Below are 27,381 nucleotides of genomic sequence, written 5' to 3' on the forward strand. Positions count from 1 at the left end.
AAATAGAAGAACAACAAACCCATTTACTCCCTGCCCAGTTACTACATGAGCCACCAACCCTATGAGCACTGAGCTTACCTTGGCATCTGAACAGCTGGTCATTGCAGAATGGCTTCCCAGGGAACTGTAAAAACCAATTGTGGCAAGAGATTAATTAATTGAAACCAAAGACATCTGTTGTTAATTAATTCCCCAAAGCCTGGTTAACTCTTCCCTTACTCATGTCTGCAGGATTCCAAGCCAGCAATTCTCCCAGCCAGACGGCCAAGCTTAGGACATGCCTATAGTTCAGGTGGGTAGCAAAATTATATTGGGGAAAAAAATTAAGTAATTAAAAGAAACAGAAGATAAAAAGTCTTCTTAAGGGATTTAAGGAGAATTCCAACAGATACTTTTCACATGAAATATCCTTTTGAGTGGTGAATAATAAGGTGGCTGTGAAAAGATAGATGTTGGGTCTATCCTTTATTCATATCACTCCAAAAGATAAGGAAAATGTTCTGTTCTTGAAAGAATTCGATATCTGAATTACTGCTTGCCATTTAACATGATTTTATTTTCAAAGTTTGGAGTTTATGTGTATTTTTGTGTTAGCATTCCTACTCATATGCTAGATGACTGGTTCACTGTTTAGATACATTTCTGATTCTTGCACAATGTGATTACTAAAACAATATTTTGGAACACATTTTCAAGACCCATTATTGATGGATAACTGCAACTGGAAGCAAATTAAAATATTTTTTAAGCAATTTCATATACTGATCATACAAGGTAAGTGTGTGTAAATTCCCCTCACAGATCTGCATGCTTTCACTATAATAAAAGTAAATTGTTGACGTTTGTACATTTCAAATTTCAACAAGATGCATGCTGTGTGTATATTTTATATTGGTATTATATTTATGTATAGAAACATTTCAACTGAAATGTATAGTACTTTTAATTTCCAAGCCAGTACACAACACTGAACAATTTTAAGAGTCAAAAGTGAAAAATATTTTTATTTACAATAACAAAAACAGACATAATATTAAACTTTTCCCATACTACAAAGAGGCAGAGGACTGCTCTTACATGCTACAAATTGTCTCATCCACTCTCCCCAAGATACTGGATGTCAGTGTTGTCAATGTTCTTTCTAAGAGGATATGATTTTTCCCCCCCCTAATAGTTAAGTGACTCATATCCGGTGTCTTTGAGTTGGGTTTAGTGTTTTCCTGCTGTGGGAAAAAGCAAAGGACAGCAGTTTCCCTTGTCTTCTTTTATACCAATAATCTCTCCCAATCTGTTCAAAAGGTTTTTCTTGACAGATGCCAGTGGTGGTAAAAAAGACCCTTGACTTTGTGCTTTGAAAATGAAGAGCAGCATGTTCTGGTCACATGGAATGATACAATCCCAACACTGACATGGACAAATGGAAGATGAAGCAGCAGGAATGAGATATGAGTCCCGTCCCTGAATTCACAAGAAAGATCAGCTCCTAACTGCTGACAGGTACCAAGTGGATCCACATTAGTAAGGATGAATTAAGGGCTGTTCTCTGAATCTTGTTACTGGAAGAATTTAGCTGGTGTGCCAGGGATAAACCCAGAACAATTGCATGAAAACATTAGACGAGCTGCCATTGCTTTGGATGCCCAGGAGGCAGCATAGTTACCAACTAGTGGGTATCAGATAAGGCAGCAGTAACTGCCAGAGTTAGAACAACCCCTGCAGCTGGACCAGTAGAGGGAACAACTCCCTGTCACACTAAACATAGCCTGGGCATGTCTGCTGTGATCTTTGGCTTTGTGTAACTGCTTCAGATCTCAACCAACCAGCATAGCTAGCCGTGCAACTATTCTTCTCTGATATTTGGCTCAGGCAGCAGGAACACTGCTATTCCCCAGCCTCCATGTGGAAAGTTCTGATGTGAGGGCAAAGAGAAAGAATAAAGACAATGACTACATGGAGATATACTGCTACTTCTTCAAACGTTTTGTTGCAGTCTGGGGAAAAAAGAACCACATCTTCTAAACAGTTTCTGAGCCCAGAAATGTATCCAATAGAATTAACTCTGTCAACTCTTCTATTCTGGTCTCTGGATTCAAACTGGGAACTTCTCAAACCTCTGCCATCTGATAACTAAAGAAGAACAACAGAGACTTATTTAGCACAATTTTCCCCCAAGGATCCCATTCGGAGCTCCTGTTCAAGATTTGACTTCAGGAAGAAAAACAAAGGCCACAGCACTCCATGCAGATCTCCAGACAATCAGCTGACTCACAGCAGGCATCAATGATGCCACAATCCATGTCACAGGGTAGGTCACATTCAGCACATTCCCCAGAGCCACAGCAGCAGCAACAGATGCAAGAATCCTCAGAGCTGCAGGAGCCACAAGTGGCACAGTCCAGCATGATGTTGCAGAGGGTCAGGAACTCACAGAAGAGGCAGGAGAGAATACAGTGGACGCAGCAGTCTGCAATCAGAAAGAGACAAGACTATCAAAAGCAGGCCACAGATAGCCAGGCACAAGAGGCTGAAATAGGGCAGGAAGGCTGGATCAAAATGAGAAGGAAGAAGAAATGAAAGACAACATTTTGCACAGCTAGAGCACAGCAGGATGCTGCAAAGGCATCACTCTAAAGCTCTAAGGATGCCAAGAAGAGCACTAATGTTCAAACCAACCAACTGCATACCAGCACCTGAAAGTTCCTAGGACCAGCCTTAGGAGATTTTATAAATACCCTGCAGATGCAGGTGAATGGTTAGATGGACCTCATAATACAAAATTCTTGCTTCCATGGATCAGAGTAGAAACTAGTGGCCTTTGAAGGGGCTGAATGTATGAGTGATTATCTGGGAGGCTACAGCAAAAATAAAACTAATGATCTTTTGGCAGTTTTGATTGCAAGTCTGGAGTACTTCCAGATATACAGTTCATAATATTATCAATCAACAATGTAGCTAGTCCATCTTTCTATACTTAACAGATTTTCTTTGAAAGGTAAACGGGGGAGGGGGAGAAATACTGAGAAAATGCAGGAGAGTACCAAATAGAAGACAATGCCTTCTGAGCTCTCAACTTCTTGGAAACAATTGCCATTGGGCTTCTCTGGCAGAATAACAACTAGCGCCCAATAAATTCAAGAGTGAAAGTGTGTCTTTAAAATACTTTAAAACAACATTAAGGTCTAAAACCAGTACTTTTTAAAAAAAAGATTGGGAGAAAATTTTGGGGAGTACTGACTACAATGGATGGTGTGATATTGAAAAGTGAACAGACTTGGATGGGTTCCTTGTGCAGAATGGACTTGTTTGTTTCTTTCTTTCTTGATTTTGAGAGAGTTTTGAGGACAAGTGGCTGTAAAATCTGTATAGGAGGTGCCAGATAAGTTTTGTTCTTCAATGTTATTGCTCACATAACACTTATCTCCTGCAGGAAGAATCCACGCTGACTCAAAATCAATATAAAACTCACTCTATTGGCTAATATCACATGAGGTCAGGACCTTGGAGTTCTCCAGGTGCTTTGGTTTTTGGAACCCTTGAGTAGAGATTATGCCTATATTAAGATTTTCATAACAGTTTCATTGTATAGGTAGTCCTTGGACTTGGCAGTTGGGACCAGAATTGCTGTCGCTAAGCAACATAGTCTTAAATCATGATATTATGTGACTGAGCCACTCAGCAACAGCAGTTCAAAGTCCTGCTTGCTGTTAAGTGAGGATCTCACGTGACCATGACTTCCTGCTGACTTCACTTGTGGAACCTAATAGGGAATACTGGAAATTTTGATTGTGGGGCTGCAGCTCACTGTGATACCATAATTGTGAAGTACCTGCCTAACCTCCAGATCATATTCACATGTCTGTGGGGACACTGTGATGACTAGAACTCCAAGGACTGGTCATGAGTCTCCCCTACTCAGCACTGTTGCAAGTTTCAATGATTGCTGCATGAGTGGTTGTAACCCATCTGTATTTCCCACATTAAAATGCAGGAAAGCATTCACTTAATTTTTGGGAGTTATGGGATAGGAGAGAAAGGCTGCAAAAAAGAAAGAAAGGAATTGCGAATAGTTGAGGAGCTTCGACTGCAATTCTCCTAAATTGCCTCATAAATAAATGAATATTTGCTTGCAGTACTTACTCTCTTATTAATTGTCTTCCCCTATTGTACAGTGTCTTCTAGATAGTTAAAACCATGTTGTTTTTTTAAAAAATAATACATTCAGGAATGCAATTTGCAAGGGTGAGGAAAATACACAGTGAAGCAGGACTTTGGCATTTATATTGAAAAACAAAATGCAAATGTGTAGACAAAACCCAGAAAGGAGCAATGGAATTCAAACTCCTGACCTGCCTAGTTTCAAAAGCAGAAAACTTTCCCCAAACATATGTTTATACACAGCAAAGTTGCTCTTTTGTAATTCCTGAAATGCTATTCCCATATAGGGGCACAATAATAATTAAAGATAAACGAATAAAGGCATCACTACCCAGAAATTTCCTATTTTTAATTAATGCTTTTGAGGAAAGTGGACATATCAGTAATTCCCTTAATTAACTGAATTCTGAAAGGGGAGGGAAATACACAGGTCCAAAACTAAAGTAAATGAAAAGCCCTTCAGTCTTTGAGGTTGGATGAGAACTATGCTTTTCTCTTTCCCATCCTATATGCCTTCATTATACCTGTTCTTCCCCACTTCTTCTTTATCTCAACCATAGTCTATGTTATTGACAGGCTGAGAGTTTTAACCTTGACCAAGGGCTAAATTACATCATGGACTAGAAACTAGAAGACAGTATCTACTATGGACAAGGTGAATATGCATTCAGTTGCTCCATGAAGTTGTGATCCAAAGTCAGTGTAGACTGATTGACAATTGGAGACATGAGCAATTCTTTTCCTCTTTTCACTTTTCCCTACTATTGAATTTTTCTCCACCTATCCTCGGTTGGTTGAAACTATATTCCTATGAAAGTTGCTGTCCTCATTACTGAACCCTCTTCTGCCTCTATTCCTCCTGTCTGAAGTCTCTGCAGTCATCTGATTTCTCCCCACCCCCAGTTCCCTTTCAAACTTGGCAACTTTAAGATGCGCGGACCTCAACTCCCAGAATCCCTTCACTGCACTTGGCTGACTGGAGAAATCCTGGGAGTTGAAGTCCATGCATATTAAAGTTACTAAGGTTAAAAGAAAAACCTGGTCAAAGGGGATGGGGGTCAAAGTCTAACCTATTTGACAGTCCTGTGAAGGCTGTTCTTGGATTGTGTCAGAATGAAAAGACCAAGTAGAAACATGGTCTCTCCCTCCCTCCCTCCCTCTCTTTCATTTAGAGGACCAGGTAAGGGAAAATAGTCATGCAAACAGAGAGATACCTTCCTGTGCTTCGGTAGGGATCTGAGAGGATGCTGATTTGGAGCTGCTCTTGCTTTTTTTGCTGATATGGCTGTTGATGGAGTGATGCGACTGCAGTTTCCGATGAGGCTTCTGGGAACTTGACAGTGATCTAAGTTCGGAGTATAAGATCCCATTGCCAGCCTCTCCCTTAGAATTGCTGAGGTCATCTGATATATATCCAGCACCATTTTGTAGTAATGGGACAGAAGTCAAGTCTGAAGGAATCTGGACAGTGACTCGGCTTTGAGGCTGACCTGTTGGAGGAGGAAAGACAATGTTTTCTTTTTAAAAAAAGATCCTAATTGTTTAAGTCAATGTACCAAGCTTTGTATACATCTTCTCATTGATTTGATAGATAATGTAAACTGTTTGAAAAAGAAGAAAAATAAATAAACTTTAAACAGCAAATCATCTTGCTTTTATTCGGTGTCAAGGAAATGCTCCCCATCTGGATTTCTTTAAATTTCCTGGATGTATTTCTTTTTCAGTTATTATCACTATTTTATATAGAATTTTAAATTAACTCACCAGTTGATGTATCATTTTTTTTAAAAAAATGAAAAAACAAAATTCTAGCCAAACTTTATATCATATTTTATATTTTTATATATATATATATATATATATATATATATATATATATATATATATATATATATATATATGTATATATATATATATATATATATGTATATATATATATATATATATATATATGTATATATATGTATATATATATATATATATATGTATATATATATATATATGTATATATATATATATATGTATGTATATATATATATATATGTATGTATATATATATATATGTATGTATATATATATATATATGTATATATATATATATATATATATGATATATATATATATATATATATATATATATATATATATATATATATATATATATATATATATATATATATATATATATATATATATATATATATATATATATATATATATATATATATATATATATATATATATATATATATTATATACCGCCCTTCTCCCGGAGGACTCAGGGCGGTGTACAGAGCAAGGTAAGTATACAATAAAGCAATAATAAAACAAATAAAATCATATATCATATTAGTATCTGTTTTTCTGCAAAGTTGGAGAGAAGCAGAATACCCATTAGGATCTGTGGCTAATTTTTTAACCCTTAGTTTCAAAACCAGGAATGATCTTTTGAAATGAACCTGGATAAAAACAGACATACAAATAGGACAGCATAAAATTGTAACTGTAGCTTCCACAAGATTAAGTTGGGAGTGGATGTGCACATGAGATTTATCTTATTTTGAATTTTTGATGTCAATTTTGATAATGGCATTTTATTATTGGGCAAAAAGAGAATAGATTTTTTGAACTTATTTCTATTTCTTGGAATTATATCTATTTCTTCTTATTGTTTCTTCTATGCATAACTTGCTCCTGGAGCAATCATTTTATTGGCTTTAATTTCTCAGAAAACATTCCGAAAAATAACTCTAGTTATTTTTAAAGTCTGCTTTCCTCTACAGTCCTTAGTGCAATTAAATCTAGCAGCTAGACATGTAACTGAAATTGAGACACCAAAACACTTAATTTAGTCCTATGGTCTATAGCAGGGGTGTCAAACTCAATTTCATTGAGGGCCGCATCAGCATTGCGGTTGCCCTCAGGGGGCCGGGTGGGTATGGCCAGGGTGGGCGTGGCCTACTGGGTGGGCGTGGCTAGAGTGCGTGTGGCCTACTGGGTGGGCATGGCCAGCTCTACATCATTCGCATCAAGGGTGCCTATGGGGGCCTGGGCAGGAGTGGGACAGATCTGAGGGTCAAGGCAGTGGGGGCCGTTCCCTCACTGTTTCCAGGATGGCTTCGCGGGCCGCATGAAACCACTTCGCGGGCCGGATCCGGCCCCCGGGCCTTGTGTTTGACATGTCTGGTCTATAGTAATATCCTTTCCTGTGACTAAGATCTTTTTGAATTTTAACTCATAGATGAAGTAAAGCTTCTTTATAACAATGATTAAAAGTCTCCTCGTGTTATTGCTTCTGTTTCAGGGCAGCTAAGGGATTAGCAATGAATTGTCCCATCATGAGTCAACACCCAGAGAAGTAGCTTCGTTTAATATCAGCTTCAATTATGAGCAACAAAGGTTGGTCACAGGTTAGCAGAGATAAATTTCTTTCATGATAGATGCAAACAAGCATGATGTAGTAATCAAAGATAATTATTTGTCAGGTAGGACAGCAGCTGTTCCTATGAGGAGCTGCAAAAAAGAAAAAGAAGAAAAAACTAGCTAAAAGATGTAGTTGTTCCTTTTCCCTTAACAATAATCACCCTTGAAGTTTGAGACAACTAAAAAGGCCTTCAAATGCAGGACAATGTTCCCATATGCTAGATATGCATAGAAATTTACTGTCTGGAAATAATTGTTCTCCAAAAGTTAAAATAGTATGGTCTTTTAAAATAGGTTTTAGAGTATGTATGACAAAAAAGCTAACTAAACCAAGCATGTAGATTAAGGTATGGTATTAGGAGATTTAACCAATGATTTTTTCTGCATTTCAATAATTTCTAAGAAAGTGAATATCTGTACATCAACAGGGCTTTTAAAGAGCATTAAAGTGTTCATTATCCCTTACCTTCAGTCTCATTGGGGCCTGCTATCAGGCAGAAAGTTAGAATAGAAGTATATTGATAATAAATAGTAATAAACAATCATATTCAGAGTTGTTAAGAATGATTTATGAGTTTTAAAACTCAGAAAATTTTATTGACCGCATGCCAAAACTGAATCTATGTAATGCAACATGTTTTGGCATGAAAAGTACTCATTCTGTGCCAGTTATTTTTTTAAAAAAAGGAAATACATATTTGGAAATATTTTTATTCAACTTTAATTGCATTTATATACTAGTAACTATACTCAGGATCACAGCAGAAGTCCAAAACAAACAAATAGAAAGCTCTTCAGGAAATTGAGTTATCTGGGAAAAACTGCTTGAAAAATACAAACATTATACTGATTTTAAGTCTCTCTTCGTGGTGGCGGTGGTGGTCGTGACAGCAGAACTCCTTGGCTGTATGTTATGCCTTGGAGGAGCGGCCTTTTCTGTGATAAGGAGCTTCATTGTCTTTGCTGAGCACTATTAGACAAGCCCAGTGCTTGCTGACCTGTTATTCAGCTCTTCTCCACTACAAACCATGCAACAATAAAAGAACAATTCTGATTATAAACTGTTGTCTAGCTATAACTGTGTGGCTGCATTTTCTTCAATGGAACTTACTAAGTATTTATGGCTAAGAGATCATATGTATACACAACTACTTTGCTACCTCACCAGCACGCCAGATTTCAAATGATATATACCAGCCCCTTGAGGAACAAAAAACAATCAGATCAAAATGGCAACCACTCTGTTGGAGGCAACATTAACTAACTGTGATTTGGCTGTGAATGCTCAAGAGTCCTTTAAGCATAAATTCAGAAAAATTCTAATGTAAAGAGAGAAAAATAATGGAGGTGCTTTAAGTACACTCTTTTAGGGCATGATATTTTGAAGTCCATGTTTCAATTCTGCCATGTATTTTCAAATCATGGGTTTCATGTAGTAGTTCACGCAGATGAAGTTGTAATTTTGGTGTATACATTTTCTACAGTCTACAGTATATTATATCTGAAACGAACAGTATATATACAGAAAATGGCCTGGTTCACACATCTACATCATGGACTTTTGCCAAGTGTAGTAAGTCATAGTTGGACCATAAGAAAGTTGGACCATAAGAAAGGCTGAGCACCAAAGAATTGAGGCCTTTGAATTATGGTGCTGGAGAAGACTCCTGCGAGTCCCTTGGACTGCAAGGCGATCAAACCAGTCAGTCCTAGAGGAGATCAACCCTGACTGCTCTTTAGAAGGCCAGATCCTGAAGTTGAAACTCAAATACTTTGGCCACCTAATGAGAAGGAAGGACTCACTGGAGAAGAGCCTAATGCTGGGAAAGGTTGAGGGCAAGAGAAGGGGACGACAAAGAATGAGGTGGCTGGATGGAGTCACTGAAGCAGTAGGCATGAGCCTAAATGGACTCCAGAAGATGGTAGAGGACAGGAAAGCCTGGTGGAATGGGATCGCGATGGGTCGGACACAACTTCGCAACCACCACCACCAACAACAGTAAGTCATAATTAGCTGGGTTCACATAATACACTAAACCAAAGTCCACCAAAAACACATTGTCGCTTTAGTACAATATGTGAATCCAGAACACATTGAATGAGCTTTTTAAGAAGTGCTACTCAATTGAGGAAAGGTAAAGGAGCACTTTGTACACTTTTTAAAAATCCATCCCAACTTTTCCAGTGTTAGCCAAATGTTTAACTTTCTGAAGAGTATAATTAAGCAGTGTCCCAATGTTCTTGTAATCAGAACAGTACAGAATGATCCTTGGATATACAGAATGTGTTGAAGCAGTTTTAAAATTGTTGATTTAATAGACAATGGACAGATCCATGGAAAAATTTAAATTATCTTGGCCAGGAAAGATATTTGAAGGAAACAAAGCATAATTTAAACTGATTATGAACTATAAATACATATGAATTATATGTGTATGTATGTGAGATTATCTCCATCCTTCTCAACGTTCTAAAAGTCCCTCAAGACTTTGCTATGTTATCTAGCTTGAGAGATGTGGCCTCCCTTACTGCAATTAATATTTTCCCCCCTTTTAATGTTTTTTTAACTGTGACTGTTTTTATAGTTTTTTAATTGTGCTGTACACCACCCAGAGTCACTTTCATGTGAGATGGGCAGCTACAGTATATAAATATGATAGATAGATGATGATGATGATAGATAGATAGATAGATAGATAGATAGATAGATAGATAGATAGATAGATAGATAGATAGATAGATAACACAATCTGGTCAGATCAGAACCAAGCTAAAGGGCAGGTTGGCTAAAAAGGAATGAACCAGCTCTCCACCCACTCCCAGTAGATCTTGTATTTTTTGCAGGGTGGGGGGGATGGGGGTAGATTTTACATTTCTTCTCTCTGATTTGTAAAGCAGCAGTGATTTAGCAGAAAGTATTGAAAGTTAAAGGCACCATGAGCCAATTCAAGAAACAGAAGCTATATTCTTTCTGGGACGTCAGCTGGACAGGGCTCCTGGACTTCTCAGATGAAAAAGGCCACATTGAGAGCACCATACATGGCCTTCAAGCACAAGATGCTCCTTGTATCACAATACTGAGGAGCCAGGAAATGCACAGCGGATGCCTGGCTGTACAATCCTAGTTTCTTTAGTTACGGGTAACCTATCAAAAGGGTGTTACTCCTATTCAAATCTCTATTGTGAATACTGGAATCAAAGAGAAAACAAGTAGAACAGAATGCGTGAAGACACATAACTATTGTGGTTTTCACTTAAGTATACATCCTTAGGTGAATACAAAAAAGATCTAGTTGCTTTGATTTTGGTTTGATCAATAAAAATGGATGCTTGGTCCTGCAAAAACACTCTGTGCAAGCAACAAAACTGAACTACTCTCCTTCTACAGGAATCATTTATAAGCAGAATTTCATTACAAACTCAGCAGCAGACACACACAGAATGCTAAGATAAAACATCAAAAGAATTTTTTTTAGCTACAAGCCAGAACTGTTAATGATCAATAATAATTGCATGAAATAAGCATGAAAGCTTTCTGGGGAAAAAAATTTCTCTGAAGAACAGAACAGAATGGAAGAATAATTTGGCTTTCTATAAGGATTATTTTCCTGGAGAAGAGATAGAAACAATTTCTGGCCTGTGAGTACTTATCATGATTATGAAACATCCATCTTTAGCAATTTTAAAATTTAATTTAAAAACTTCTGGAACACTTTTCAGTTGGCGATCTCAAAGGATCCCAAATCAAAGTTTGCCTGCATTTTATAACATTGTTCTTAACCTCTTAGCCACAGCTACTCTGTACTTCATAACTAGGAGGATATATGAACTAAGAAAAGGTATGTACTGCTGCATATCACATATATCACATATACCCTATGTATATTGTATTACAATAGAAATTGAATCAAGCTTAGGCTACTCGTTAGATGCACAGTTTCCTCTTTTTTGTGTGAAAGAAATTGCTTCTTAAAATACAATATGTTTTTTGACCCATCCATGATCCAGGTATGCAAACATCATTCTGAAATCAGTCTGCACTGTGGTTTTCTTTCTGCCTTTTTGTGACTTTGGAAAGGTTGCATTAGCATGCTAATAACAATTTTTCATGAAACCTGGTTACTAATAATGGTTGCCAAGATTCAACTATATCTACAATTACATCTGCAGAATAAGAAGAGCAAATTCTATCTTTGTATGTACCGTATATACTTGAGTATAAGCCGAATTTTTCAGCCCACTTTTTGGGCTGAAAAATTCCACTTCGGCTTATACTCCAGTCAACAAAAAAAACTTACCGAGGACTTGTGCGCGGCCGAGGCTTTGGTGCTTCCGGGATCGCCCGCACCTCTCCCAAGCCACCGCCGTCCGAGACCTGCCGAAGTTTGGGGAGGTTTGGGGAGGTGCGCGCGCACCTCCCCAAACTCCGCGCCTTGCCTGCCTGCTTCTTTCCGCAGCGGAAAGAAGCAGGCAGGCAGGGCGCGGAGGAACGGAGACTTGCCGACGTTTGGGGAGGTTTGGGCGCCTCCCCAAACCTCGGCAGGTCTCCGTTCCTCCGCGCAGACCTGCCGACGTTTGGGGAGGTTTGGGCGCCTCCCCAAACCTCCCCAAACCTCGGCAGGTCTCCGTTCCTCCTGCCGACCTTTGGGGAGGTTTGGGCGCCTCCCCAAACCTCCCCAAACCTCGGCAGGTCTCCGTTCCTCCTGCCGACCTTTGGGGAGGTTTGGGCGCCTCCCCAAACCTCGGCAGGTCTCCGTTCCTCCTGCCGACCTTTGGGGAGGTTTGGGCGCCTCCCCAAACCTCCCCAGGTCTCCGTTCCTCCTGCCGACCTTTGGGGAGGTTTGGGCGCCTCCCCAAACCTCGGCAGGTCTCCGTTCCTCCTGCCGACCTTTGGGGAGGTTTGGGCGCCTCCCCAAACCTCGGCAGGTCTCCGTTCCTCCTGCCGACCTTTGGGGAGGTTTGGGCGCCTCCCCAAACCTCGGCAGGTCTCCGTTCCTCCTGCCGACCTTTGGGGAGGTTTGGGCGCCTCCCCAAACCTCCCCAGGTCTCCGTTCCTCCTGCCGACCTTTGGGGAGGTTTGGGCGCCTCCCCAAACCTCGGCAGGTCTCCGTTCCTCCTGCCGACCTTTGGGGAGGTTTGGGCGCCTCCCCAAACCTCCCCAGGTCTCCGTTCCTCCTGCCAACCTTTGGGGAGGTTTGGGCGCCTCCCCAAACCTCGGCAGGTCTCCGTTCCTCCGCGCAGACCTGCCGACGTTTGGGGAGGTTTGGGCGCCTCCCCAAACCTCGGCAGGTCTCCGTTCCTCCTGCTGACCTTTGGGGAGGTTTGGGCGCCTCCCCAAACCTCCCCAAACCTCGGCAGGTCTCCGTTCCTGTTTGGGGAGGTTTGGGCGCCTCCCCAAACCTCCCCAAACCTCGGCAGGTCTCCGTTCCTCCGCGCAGACCTGCCGACCTTTGGGGAGGTTTGGGCGCCTCCCCAAACGTCCCCAAACCTCGGCAGGTCTCCGTTCCTGTTTGGGGAGGTTTGGGCGCCTCCCCAAACGTCCCCACACCTCGGCAGGTCTCCGTTCCTCCGCGCAGAGGAACGGAGACCTGCCGAGGTTTGGGGAGGTTTGGGGAGGCGCCCAAACCTCCCCAAACAGGAACGGAGACCTGCCGAGGTTTGGGGACGTTTGGGGAGGCGCCCAAACCTCCCCAAAGGTCGGCAGGTCTGCGCGGAGGAACGGAGACCTGCCGAGGTTTGGGGAGGTTTGGGGAGGCGCCCAAACCTCCCCAAACAGGAACGGAGACCTGCCGAGGTTTGGGGAGGTTTGGGGAGGCGCCCAAACCTCCCCAAACGTCGGCAGGTCTGCGCGGAGGAACGGAGACCTGCCGAGGTTTGGGGAGGTTTGGGGAGGCGCCCAAACCTCCCCAAACAGGAACGGAGACCTGCCGAGGTTTGGGGACGTTTGGGGAGGCGCCCAAACCTCCCCAAAGGTCGGCAGGTCTGCGCGGAGGAACGGAGACCTGCCGAGGTTTGGGGAGGCGCCCAAACCTCCCCAAAGGTCGGCAGGAGGAACGGAGACCTGCCGAGGTTTGGGGAGGTTTGGGGAGGCGCCCAAACCTCCCCAAAGGTCGGCAGGAGGAACGGAGACCTGCCGACGTTTGGGGAGGTTTGGGGAGGCGCCCAAACCTCCCCAAAGGTCGGCAGGAGGAACGGAGACCTGCCGACGAGCCGCGGCCACACAGGGTATTCCTGTGTATTCAGGCTTGCAGAATGGCGGATCGGCTTATACTCGAGTCAATAACTTTTTCCAGTTTTTGGGGGTGAAATTGGGGGTCTCGGCTTATACTCGAGTCGGCTTATACTCAAGTATATACGGTAAATGCTTTCTGAGAGGAAAATTTAAGAATGACTTTTGTTGGCTGAGTTCAATGGAGCCCATGAGAATATGGGTTCCCACACTGACATGACTTTAACTGCAGTGGCCAGAGTGAACTATTCTAATCATCATTATTTTACGGATAAAATTATAGAGTGGGGACTCCCCTAATCAGATAATTACAGGTGGGAATTTTGCTGACGATAAAGAATTTTGTCCCCAGCACATTATTACAATTTTTCTTGGCCCTCCAACAGTCTCCCTTTTCCAATCAGACCAACACCCTGTGCTCCACTAGCAATCTCAATTATTTCTAAAGGTCTATCTCAAGGGTAGGCAATCTCGGCTCTTTTATGACTCATGGACTTCAACTCCCAGAATTCCTGAGTCAGCTATGCTGACTCAGGAATTCTGGGAGTTGAAGTCCATGAGTCATAAAAGAGCCGAGGTTGCCTATCCCTGGTCTATCTGATTCAGAGTTATGTGGTCATCAGGGAGCTTCTCTTAAACAAGCCCATCAAAAACAGTGAAAGTTGCACTCAAACTAATAAATTATTGTTATTGTTTTGTTATCTGAAAAAAATAATAATAAACCAAGGAAATGTGTGTGCCACATTTATAAATAGAAAATGTAAAAAATATGATTTTTTTTTATTTAGGGGAAAATAGATTTTGCAGCAAAAAGTTTTAACTCCAAGGCTCAGCCACTGATAAAAATGTCATATTTTGATATTTGAAATAGCAATATGACCATTCCTTTGACTTAGCTTCAACTACATCCATACTGCTTTAATGTAAGTTGGACTACATACTTTATATAAAGGTTGTTTTATTCCTAAACTATACTAGCAACCAAGTAAAGAGAATTGGTTCCTATATTAAGTTGCAGAGATACTATGATTTTAGTACTCAACTCAGCTCTTTATCTGAGCTCAGCTGTCAGCTACATGTACACTAGCAGACAGTTTTCTTAGTAAAAGGGGAGGAAAAGTTTACTATTGTTTGCTTCTAGTTTGGTTTTTTTATTTCCCAATTTATCATACAGCCCTGACATTGCTATTTAGCATTACTGTTAGTCTCCTATCTGAGTACAAACCAAGTTTGTTCTTGCTTCAAGCCAAAACAAGCTTCCAGGCCCGAACAAGCTCACCTCAATGCTTCTACCTTCTGAAAAGCTCACGTTTCCACTTTTGTTGCATGTTGTGAGTCAAAATTCAGTTTTAATAATTAAACATATTAATACAACATATCCAAAGCAAGCCTGATTTAAAAGTTGCCAAACTAAAGACATAGGCTGCCATATGTTTGAGTATACCTAGGCAATTAGTCATTAACTGAAATTGACATAAAAGAACACCATGAATCTGATCAGGATTGGAGCACCTGCATTCGCATAACTTTTTGGTCACAAGCTTTTTAAGAAATTGAGAAAATACCTTTCATAATAAATCCTGCTTTTGAATTATTGACCAAATTTCCTGTCATATGATATTCTTCTATTTCTTTCTATAAAAATTAAGAAATAAATACTAATAAATAAAAATATTTAAATAAATAAAAATTATTGATTCAGTTTTTGAACTTTGTTGTTATCACACACACACCTGAAATGTAAAATTGAAATAAATCTTTCTGTCAATCAGAGGTATTTAAATATGTGGGAAATTGCTTTGGTTGAAAAAGTTCAAATAATGACAAAGGGTCTTGAAAAAATCTACTGTAAGGGAATTTTCCTCCCAAACTTGATTATGGCATTTATTAGCTATGTTAAAACTGTATTCTCTAAAAAAATACCTTGTCTGTAGAATATTTATTCTAGATAGAAATATTGAATATTGGTGCTTAGAATGTTTAGGACACTTCCATGCACTCACTGTTTCACCTACACTTGCTTTTATTTTTTTAAAAAAAGTTCTTTTGCCACAATTTATTTTTCATGTTGTAACTTTGTTTCATTTTATCTGGATATTTTGTTTCTCAGTTTTTAAAAAATAAAGGAAAAAGATGGTGTGAATGGAAGGAAAAAAAACATACACGTCACTGCTTCTGTTACGCTGAGACGGCCCTCGGATTCTATGTTGGATGAAGAATTTCCATTCATCAGGGATCTATGAGATGTTGAACGTTCTTCCAGTGAGACTTCTTCTTTCACAACTGTGGTCTGATTTTGAGAACTAGGGGTAGAGGTTATGAAGTCTGAAGTTGCTGATGCTACCTCTGAAGTTGGCCTGGAGGAAGGGCATGAGTTTGTATCTTGGCCTGCAAGGGAAAAGAGAGTTTCAGCATGAATATAGCTTACTTATATTATGCACAGAAGGCGGCTTCAGAAAATCCAGGCTGATAAAAGTGGAAATATCATTACAGAACTGTTTCTCTCTCTCTTACATACACATACATCCATAAATAGAAATAGAAAAGTGGACTTCAATAGATATTATTTATTATCATGTATCAGCAGTGGCTGAATAAAGAGTAAATGGGTTTGTAATCCTCTGTTATTTGGCAAACAGTTGATCTGCCATTTTGTTCATAAGCAAAACTGCCCCCCCCCTTTCCCCAGCTTCTTCCACTGATCTGCGGTGTCCTGATTTTATATTGGCTGCCTTCCACAGTGAAAATGAGAAACTGTGTAGTACAGAAAACAGTCCTGCAGTTTTGAAAGTGTAGGACAAATGCTTTATTGCATCCTTATTTTGAGTCTGTATTCTGTATTCAAGTATCCCTTTTTTGTGATTTTTTTTCTGGGCCTCTATAACCCAGCCTTCCAATTTCTATAGACTGAAGGATTTGTTAGGCTGGTATGTAAGCCTTACATATGAAGAACAGTTGCAGGAATTGGGCATGTCTAGTAGAATGAAAAGAAGGACTAGGGTGATATGATAGCTGTGTTCCAATATCTAAGAGGCTGCCACAAAGAAAATGGGATCAACGTATTCTCTGAAGGAGGACAAGAAGCAATGAATGGAAACTAATAGAGAAAACCATCCTCCACCCTCCCCTCTCATAATGTTTCCCCTTTTAGGGCACTGCTGGGTTTAGACTAATGATGAATCAGGTTATAATATCATGTACTTCACACATCATGAGGAATTATGGCACAATGTCAAAAAGAGAAAAGGGAAGGATTTGTGCACAGCTGGATTGTGTACAAATATTGCATATACCAAGAAACATACTTTAAAAGTGGATTATTAACATTTTACATATGTCCCAACATTCCTATAATTAATTTTAATCTCATTGTGTTTTGATTTTGGTACTACAGTACTATTTGTCATTTCTCTGCTGAAACCTACTCAAGTTGGTCATTTTTTTATCTGTTGTTTTCAGTCCACAGAAGTCTCAAAATTGTGAAACAAAGGGGGCCTTCTTTTAATTATTGAACTATTCCACCTATGTATGTGTTTCAGAGCAATTGCTCCCTTTTTCTTTCTTGCAAAACACACACCGACTAAAGAGGCATTGAGGTCATCTATAAAGCAACAACAGTGTATAATTGGGAGATGCCTTGGTGCAATTGTTGAATTTTATTGGGTAGAAATGGAACCTGTTGAAAGAGGAATATCAAAGCCTGAGAAGAAAACTGGAGATTCACTGGCCAAACTCCCATGGAGACCCTGAGATGGCAGGCTGACAAATCTCTCTCTTCACCCCTAAAACATATTTAGTTTCACACATAGCACTGTTCCTTCCTACTCTCTGGGCTTCTTCCTGCTCCTGCTGGGCACTCAGAATAGCAACAATTTGCACACAGGATGAGCAGCTGGATGCACCAGCTTTGGAGGGGTGAGGCACATTTTATATAAAGTAAATTACACCTTAGGTGAAGAGAGTAAGACCAAACACCCATAATTACTCTGCCGATAACAACAAGGCCTCCTGGCAGACAGGCAGGGGGCTGAAGGCAGGAAGCAAGAGGCTTTGGACCCATCATTATACTGAATAGAACAAGTGGTCCTACATGCAGGCAGTCAGGGAGGAAAGGAGGCAGACCGCACACACATAATTTTTAGTCATTGTTAACACAGAGCCCAGTATGAAGACTGAGGGACAAAGTCTTGGGCTACTATAGCTTACAAGCTATTTTCTATGTGATTCAGAAACATCTGCATAAACAAATGATTTGAAGTGACTCATACAGCAACACTGTAGAAGCTTTCCCAGAAATGATTGTTTTGTCCAGTATCAGAGTGCCCTAGCAATTGGCAATCTTCATCAAACAGAAGCCATCACTTTGTAATTTAGTGTATGCTCTTCCCTCCCAGAACATTTACTTTAAGAATGAAAAGCTGGCCTTTCCTTTGAGATACAAAACAATTCTGTTGTTATTATTACACCTTATTTTTAGAGTATGGTTTTAACTTGCTATGCAAAGGCCAAGCATATTCCTTAGTCCTGTCATATTTGTGGACACCGTGCTATATGGATCCAGTACTTAACTAAGAGATATTGGAGGTGATACTTGTGCTATTTACTGTACTCTGTAAATCCTGAATTATTAACTGAAATACAATATTAAATGTGTGATTTTAAAAAAATAAAAAAAATGATTTAATAAACTTCCATCATTTAACAACAACAACAATATTGGAAGGGACCTTGGAGGTCATCTAGTCCAACCCCCTGCTCAGGCAGGAAACCCTACACCATTTCAGACAAATGGCTGTCCAGTCTCTTCTTAAAAACTTCCAGTGTTGGAGCATTCACCACTTCTGGAGGCAGGTTGTTCCACTGGATAATTGTTCTAACAGTCAAGAAGTTTCTCCTTAGTTCCAGGTTGCTTCTCTCCTTGATTAGTTTCCATCCGCTGCTTCTTGTCCTGCCTTCAGGCACTTTGGAAAATAGCCTGACTCCCTCTTCTTTGTGGCAGCCCCTGAGATATTGGAACACTGCTGTCATGTCACCCCTAGTCCTTCTCTTCATTAAACTAGACATACCCAATTCCAGCAACCATTCCTTATATGTTTTAGCCTGCAGCCCCCTCCAGTCCCCTATGATTTTAAAATCATATGTTTAAATATAGTACCTTTAAAACTTGCATGGCTAATAGATTTTCAGTAGTAAAGATTAGTGCTAAAGTGTTCTACACAGCTATTATCAAAAGTTGCTTCCAGTAACTTCAACAAGTAGACCAGACTAGAAAATCAATGCCATACAGATCAGTACTACTTTAATTGTAAAAATTACAATGACAAAATCTTGCACATCTGAATGTGCTTCCTTTCCCTCCCTTTAACTTCCTGTAAGAGAGGGACTAAATCTCCAATACTGTGTAAAGGTGTGCTCCATTAAAATAGGAAGAAGGCAGAATGAGTTAGTAAAACATTTCCTACCAATTTTAACACCCAGTTGCAAAGGATTAAGTGTTTTGCTCATGTTCAAAATTCTTTTTATTGCTGTTATACTTTTTTCAGTTTAGAATCAAAGAGTGGAATAACCACAGTATTGCATCTGCTTTCTTTTGTATCTAGGATAAAAAAAGAAATAATATACTTTCTAATCCCAATATTTTATTTTACAATTGATCAGAAATTTGCAGATGTTGCAATCTTCCCTGCAAGATTTTATTGACTGAATCAGTATCACATTGATGCTACTCAGATGTCACAAGCAACTCAAGCTTTGGCTTATTTGCTTTTCCCAGTACCATCTGATTCCCCCCTGCAGTTCGTGGTTTTCCAACAATTACAGATTGCCATAAAGCTTGAATCAGGCAGATATTTATTGCTAAGACACAAGAAACCACTTGGATTTTTGTGTGTGTGGTTTTTTTTTTACTCCTATTCCTTTAACATTTGGGGAGGAGAACAGTTTTGTTTTTCTTTAAGGTAAGAGGAAGGATATGTTGGGGTTTGGGTATTTTTATTTTAATTATGTTAATTTGGATATTGTGTGCTCAGTTTAAGTAAGCTGCTGTTTACCTTGCCTTTATTTTATTGTACTTCGACTTCTGCATTGGTGTTGAAGTTTACAAGCTGCTGCAGAGCTCTTTTGAGCCAAAAAGCAGACCCAGAAATAGGCTTCAATTTGTATTACCTGCTAAACACAGCTTGCCTCTGTAATTAGAAACTACACTTTTTAGTACTTTTCTAATTCTGAGTTGGAAGCAAACTGGTTAGCAGTAACTACCTAAATACAGTAAGAATTATGGATTACCATCCAAGATGGAGAACCTGTGGTCAGAAGTTGAAAAACCTATACCGTCAAATCCCCTTATTAGCCAAACGAGAGGGAGAGGGTTGGAACTGCTACCGGTATTTGGCAAAACTTGGAGAGCCACAGATTTCCCAGTCCTGTTTCATGTTATTTAATAAGATTTATTATTTATTTATTCTATTATCAAGAATTCTGAATCTTCTGAGAATTCATGGTAATAGTAACATCAGGTGTTCCATATTCCTTCTGTCTCTGACTCAAAAAAGTGGATTATGTAGCTGGGCTTTTCTGCCCCAGATAACTATATAAACTGCTTTGATTTTATCAGGAGCAGAGTGTAGCTAAGCAGAGTGCCTCATGCAGTCTTCACACACACACACACAAACACACACACACACACACACACACACACACACACACACACACCAAGATGGAACAAGTCCATCTAAGAGAACTGAACTGTTATTAAAGAATATCACAGATAAAAAAAAAGAATATCACAGATCACACAGATGTATTACCTATACTGCAGTGGATTAGGACGCTGAGCTTGTTGATCAGAAGGTCAGCAGTTTGGCGGGTCGAATCCCGAGTGCCGTGTAATAGAGTGAGTGCCTGTTACTCGTCCCAGCTTCTGCTAACCTAGCAGTTCGAAAGCACGTAAAAATACAAGTAGAAAAATAGGGACCACTAAGGTGGGAAGGTAACAGCGTTCCGTGTGCCTTTGGCGTCTAGTCATGCTGGCCACATGACCATGGAGACGTCCTCGGACAAGCGCTGGCTCTTTGGCTTTCAAACAGAGATGAGCACCGGCCCCTAGAGTCGGAAACGACTAGCATGCATGCGCGGCGGAACCTTAACCTTTACCTATCTCTTAAAGAATAGGCCCCACTCTCCACAATAACCGAAACACCAAGAAACCTACAGCTTTGTGGAAGAGAAAAAGACCAGGTCTTGCATTAAAATACCTTCTAGTTTTCCTGATCTGGTTCAACTGTGCTTAAAGCAATACACTCAATCATATTTCAAGAAGGAGCTCTCTGAAAGACTTAACATGCAGGTTGGTTTCTAAAAAGAGGAAGACAAATATTGGTTTGGCCTACCATTTCCTCCCTCTTCAATACTGGGATTATTCTAAAACAAACCTCCCTAACATCTGTATGTGTGAAAGATTGAACAGATATTTCAAAATGTTGACTCTTTCTTTCTTTCTTTCTTTCTTTCTTTCTTTCTTTCTTTCTTTCTTTCTTTCTTTCTTTCTTTCTTCCTCCCTCCCTCCCTCCCTCCCTCCCTTTCTTTCTTTCTTTCTTTCTTTCTTTCTTTCTTTCTTTCTTTCTTTCTTTCTTTCTTTCTTTCTTTCTTTCTTTCTTTCTTTCTTTCTTTCTTTCTTTCTTTCTTTCTGTCTCAGAATAATCATACTTTAAAAACTGAGCTATTTTTGGAATGTAAGTCATTCTAATGTTAACTTGGGCTATCCTTGAACAGTGTTTGGAAGCTTCAACTGCTGCAGAATGTGGCAGCATGGGTGGTAATTGTTGCCAGTTATTCAGCATGTGTAACACCTTTAGCCTATGAGCTGCATTAGTTGCCAGTGTGTTTCTGGGTACAATTCAAAATAATAATAATAATAATAATAATAATAATAATAATAATAATAATAATAATAATAATAACAACAACAACAACAACAACAACAACAACAACAAAACAACAACAATAATAATAATAATAATAATAATAATAATAATAATAATAATAATAATAATAATAATAATAATAATAATAATAATAATAATAATAATTTTATTTGTATACCGCCCTTCTCCCGAAGGACTCAGGGTGGTGAACAGGGCAATACATGTTAAAAAACAAGAATACAAAAGTTAAAAGAGATTAAACAAGATGCCCAAAAACTATAACAATAAGTTAAAATACATAAAAAACAATAAAACCCAAACCCATCACCCATCAGGCCAGGCCGGCTTGTTCGAACAGCTAGGTCTTTAGATCGCGCCGGAAGGAGCGAATACTGGTTGTCGCTTCAAAGTTCCTAGGCACATGATTAACATTCTACATAGGATTCAATATTCCTATGTAGACCTCAATGGATTTCTATGACAGCAAGAAATGGTGAACTAAAGATGGCTCCACTCAAGACAAACACAACAACCACAGCGGAAAGAAGAGCCAGCAAGTGAAGCCACTGTTTCATAATTCCTTGCTGGATCACCCACAAGTGCTCCAGACAATTGCTTCTTGCAAATAGACCATAAGACAGCAGTTTCTGGTGGGTTTAGAGCTCTGGAAGATGAGGGAATAATCATCTTCTCAAGCCACACTCGGTGTCTTAAAAGGATACCAAGTTTGCATACTTCCTTTTATAATTACTTTTTGGACATTGCTTGTCAACTGCTTTTCTGTAATGGTATATAGGAATGACCTTGGAGAAGGGGGTATTGGGGAAGAGATGCTACCTAGGGAATGATCAGTAAAAAAACAGTATAGCCATATGAGGGTTCTTTTCAAGGACTGGACACACCGCAATGTAGGTAATCTGTAAACAATGCTTTATTGCAGCACATACCTTCCCCAGGTATGTGCTATGAACTATTGTTCTGGGTCAACTCCACTCTTCTATCCTGGGCCACATATCTCCTGCCACCTACACATGTCATTACTACTCCTTTATATTCAGTCTTTTAATACTCAGTTCAAACAAAAATCCCAAAGTCTATAAAATAGCATAAAACTTGTCTTTTTCCAAAGGTTCTTGGACTAGTTGGGATGAGGTGCTGTTTCAACCTTGTTAGGCATATGGTGCTAGCCTACAATGTTGGGTTGAAAATATATTAACCATAATGCTATGTCTTTAAGTTGTTAATTGGCCAATGGGTGTGTAAGTGTTCTCATGGCCATAAGAGGAAGCTAGGAACGTAGCTTCTCTCTCTCTCTGAATTCACTGATCTCTACTGTTACTGTTTTTTGCTCTGCTGTTGGTTTACTACTGTTGTAACCTAAACTGTGTATTGACCTCTGGACTGGTAAGAAGACTTTGTGTTTGGATTACTTCTTGGACTGTTTATTTTTTGACTGTGCATTTTTTGTTCTTACACCACCTCAAAGTAAACTACTTTTTGTTTTATAACTCAGTGTATTCTTGTGTGACTTTTTACTACTCTCAGTACCCTTCCTTGTCTGTGCAACTCTTTGGTAGCACAAGGAGACCTCTGCACAACAAATTCCTTAACACTGGTTATGGGCCCAGGCCTGTACTGAGAGTAAGTACACACAGTATTCCTAGCTGAGTTTGTATTTGGTGTAAAATGGCACAGGAACTGTTGTCAGGTATCTCCTGGATAACCCGGTTGGATGGGACAAACTATGTATCCTGGTCCACAAAATGCTGCTTGCTTTTGCGCAAGGAAGGACTATGGGCTGTTGTAAATAACCCACCAGATACTACTGCTTGGGATCCAGATGACGAAGAGGATGTAAAGAAGTTAGACAACTTTAAACGTAGCAATGAGAAAGCTCTTTGCATTATTGGACTAACACTGAATGACCAGCAGCTTGTCCATATTCGTGGTGAGGAGTCTGCTGCTAGGTGTTGGGGCGTTTTGCTAAGGCTTTATGTTCGTGACAGTGTGGGTGCACATATACACCTTACACGTAAGCTGTTTAGGGCTCGTCTGCAGAAGAATGGAGATATGCTGACCCATTTAAATTACATGAAGGCAACTTTTCAAGAGCTTCATGAAAAGGAGCTGATTTTTTCAGAGTTGCATCAGGTCTACATTATTCTGTCATCTTTGGATGAGAGTTATGATGGATATGTTTCTTCTTTGGAAGTCCTGACCAGAGAGGAACTGACATTGACTAACATTACTGGGAGATTGCTGGAAGAGTCCAGAAGAAGGCGTGACAGAGACCAGCTGAGAGAGACACAGCCACGAGAGGAGCAGCAATTCACCACTGCTTACAACGTCAAGAAATGTTTTTCTTGTGGGGCTACAGGGCATATAGCCAAATTCTGTAGAAAGGGTAAAAAACAGAATGTGAATAGCAGTGGGAAGGCTAAGAAGGGCATTGGTTTGGCTATTTCTGGTGAATCAACATCCAGAAATAATGAATTGTGGGTTGTTGATAGTGGGGCTTCACAATGCATTACTAAAGTGAAAAAGAGGTTTGTTAATATGAAAAACAGCAACCAATATGTTTCACTGGCCAACGGTTGGAAGATCAAGGCCTCTGGTGAAGGTAATTCCTATTGTCCATGCATTGATGAACAGTTACCTATGTTATACATACCTAAACTAAGATTCAACCTGTTATCTGTAAGGGAATTGGTTAAAGTTGGGTTTGTGGTAACATTCAGAGGGGAGCAATGCACTATTGAGAGGAATGGAACCTGTGTAACTGCTAATTTGAAAAATGGTTTATTCGTTCTCACAAGTAACCAGGTTAGTACAGTTAAAGCTAACTCGATATGTGAGAACAAGAAGCCACATGATGAATGTATACATTTATTGCATAGGCGGTTAGGGCATGTAAACTTTAACTCACTACGTAAAACAGTTGAGTTAGTAGAAGGAATTAAACTGAAGCCATGTAGTAAGTATTTGAATTGCAATGCCTGTAATCAGGAAAAGAGTAAGGCAAGTCCGGCAAACAGGATAAACAGCTTCAAAACAACTGTACCTTTGGAAGTTGTGTTTGCTGAGTTAATTGGACCCATGAAACCAAGTTTAGGAGGGTCATGTTATATTTTAAGTATATTGGACCACTACTCTCGTTATGGATTTTGTTATCTGCTTAAGTCAAAGGCAGATACTTTCCAACAATTTGCAAACTGGCTGAAGTTCGTGGAGAGAAAAACAAAGAGAAAGGTTCAGTGCATAATTACTGATAATGGTACTGAATTTACAAATAAGCGTTTTGTTGATATGCTAGAATCAGCTGGCATTGAGCATAAACATTCAGCCCCTTATAGGCCTCAACATAATGCTTTTGTTGAGAGACGTGGGCAAACATTACAAGCCATGATGAGAACTATGTTAAGAGATTCAGGCTTAACAGATAGACTGTGGGGGGAGGCAGCAAAATGTGCAAACCATGTTCTGAATATAGTTGTTAATACTTCTACTGGTAAAATACCATATACAATATGGCATGGTAAAAAACCAAACCTTGATTACCTGCACACATTTGGCACCCCAGCTTGGGTCCACATTCCTGCACAACTCAGGAGTAAAGGCCAACATAGGGCTAGGCAATTATACTTCGTAGGTTATGAAGCTAACCATAGATCCTATCGTTTCTGGGAACGAGGCACAACTAATGTATATAACAGTGCTAGTGCAAAATTCCTTGAGCACGTTGGTTGGGATAGGTTAGAGCAAGTAACTGTTAATACTGATCCTCTAGTGTTTGAGGACTCCTCTGATAACGTAACTAGTAATGATAATACATCTCCTGTAAATATAAAAGATGAAGAGGAGATAGGGGAGATAATAGATGAATCAGAGGAAGGAAAGGAGTCAGAAACTCAAAACCCTGTAATTCCTTGGCGTTCAACGCGCATCAGACATCCACCTGATCGCTATGAAGCCAGTGTAATATGTCAAGTTAGTTCAGTACCTTCTAACTATGATGAGATCAGGATGTATCCTGAAAAGGAACAGGCATCATGGAAAGCTGCAATGAACAGGGAGTTGAAGTCTTTGCAGAATCTTAAGGTTTATCAGAAAGCAAAACTGCCACCTGGTGAGCAAGCTATAGGTTGTAAATGGATATATAAAATAAAGAAGGGAGTAGATGGAACTATAACCCATAAGGCACGTTTGGTTGCACAAGGTTTTGCCCAAACTACTGAGGATTATGACGAGGTGTTTGCACCCAGTCTAAGGGCAACTACTTTAAGAGCAGCTTTAGTATGGGCGGCTAAAAACCAATATATGGTTAACCATGTAGATGTTGAAACTGCATATTTACATGCTCCATTGCAACATACTATTTATTGAAGAATACCACCAGGATTGACCAATGATAGAAACCATGATTGTTGGGAATTAAAGAAAAGCCTCTATGGATTGAAACAATCAGGCTATGAGTGTAATACATGTTTAGTTAATGAGTTAAGTGCATTAGGTTTTGTAGCCAGTAATGCTGATCCTTGTTTGTTTAGAAGAGAACACAACGGAGCATTATCTTTTATTTTATTATTCACAGATGATATTGCAATAATAACAAAAACTGAGTTAGAAGCACAAACTATCATTTCAAGATTGCAAAATAAATTCACAATTAGAAATCTTGGGAAAATAAGCCACTATTTGGGGTTAGATATTGTGAAAACGAATAGGGGTTTTAAGGTGTCGCAAGCCAGTAAAATATCTCAGTTATTAAAGAGATACAATATGGAAATGTGTAAACCAGCAAAAACTCCGATGGCTATGGATTTTAAGGACACTAATGTTGAGAGTCCTGTATTTGATAAGACTATGTACCAATCTTTGATAGGAAGTCTTATGTATCTGAGTAATTGGACTAGACCTGATATTTCTTACTGTGTAAATCAATTAGCTAGGTACAACAATAATCCTACTGTTAGACACTGGCAATCAGCTAAACGAGTATTAAGGTATTTGAAGCAGACTATTCACTACTCGTTATATCTAGAGCCAAATCGTGAGTTAATCCTTACTGCATATGCAGATGCGAGTTTTGCCTCTGATTCAAACAGTCGTAAATCTACCTCAGGGTTGGCTGTAATGTTGGGTGATTCTTTGATTGGATGGAAGTCTATTAGACAAAAACACATAAGCTTATCTACAATGGAGGCTGAATTTTCATGTCTATCAGTGTTATGTACAGAACTGCTAGTGTACAAACAATTATTGTTAGATATGAGTTTAAATGTAAATGATCCATTCATTGTGTATGAGGACAATCAAGCTGCGATAAAGATGGCTAATAATGCTGCAGTAAGAACAAGATCTAAACATACTGATCTTCGTTATTTAAATGTCAGACAATGTGTCAAAGATAAATTAATACAGTTAGAGTATTGTCCATCTGATGTAAATATTGCAGACCATTTTACGAAGGTACAAAGTGCTGTGAAACACAATGCTAATTGTGAAAGAATGTGCATAAGATTGTAAGAGTTATATATTATTCTACCCAAAGGGGAGAATGTTAGGCATATGGTGCTAGCCTACAATGTTGGGTTGAAAATATATTAACCATAATGCTATGTCTTTAAGTTGTTAATTGGCCAATGGGTGTGT

General features: G+C 39.5%; 1 protein-coding gene across 2 annotated transcripts in view; it reads right to left on the reverse strand.

Moving 5' to 3' along the window:
- Positions 1-989: 989 nt before the first annotated feature.
- MDFI (MyoD family inhibitor) overlaps positions 990-27,381 on the reverse strand; it is a 56,564-nt gene continuing 30,172 nt past the window's right edge. For both annotated transcript variants that reach the window (XM_081325428.1, XM_081325429.1), the window contains 3 exons: positions 15,971-16,195; positions 5,370-5,645; positions 990-2,464 (listed from right to left, as the gene is read on the reverse strand). In XM_081325428.1, coding sequence (XP_081181554.1) covers positions 2,208-2,464; positions 5,370-5,645; positions 15,971-16,195 — 758 coding nt within the window. In that variant the 3' untranslated portion in view covers positions 990-2,207. The remainder of the gene's footprint in view (positions 2,465-5,369; positions 5,646-15,970; positions 16,196-27,381) is intronic.

Source organism: Vipera berus (assembly GCF_964194415.1).
Source record: "Vipera berus genome assembly, chromosome: 3".
NCBI classification, from domain to species: domain Eukaryota; kingdom Metazoa; phylum Chordata; class Lepidosauria; order Squamata; family Viperidae; genus Vipera; species Vipera berus.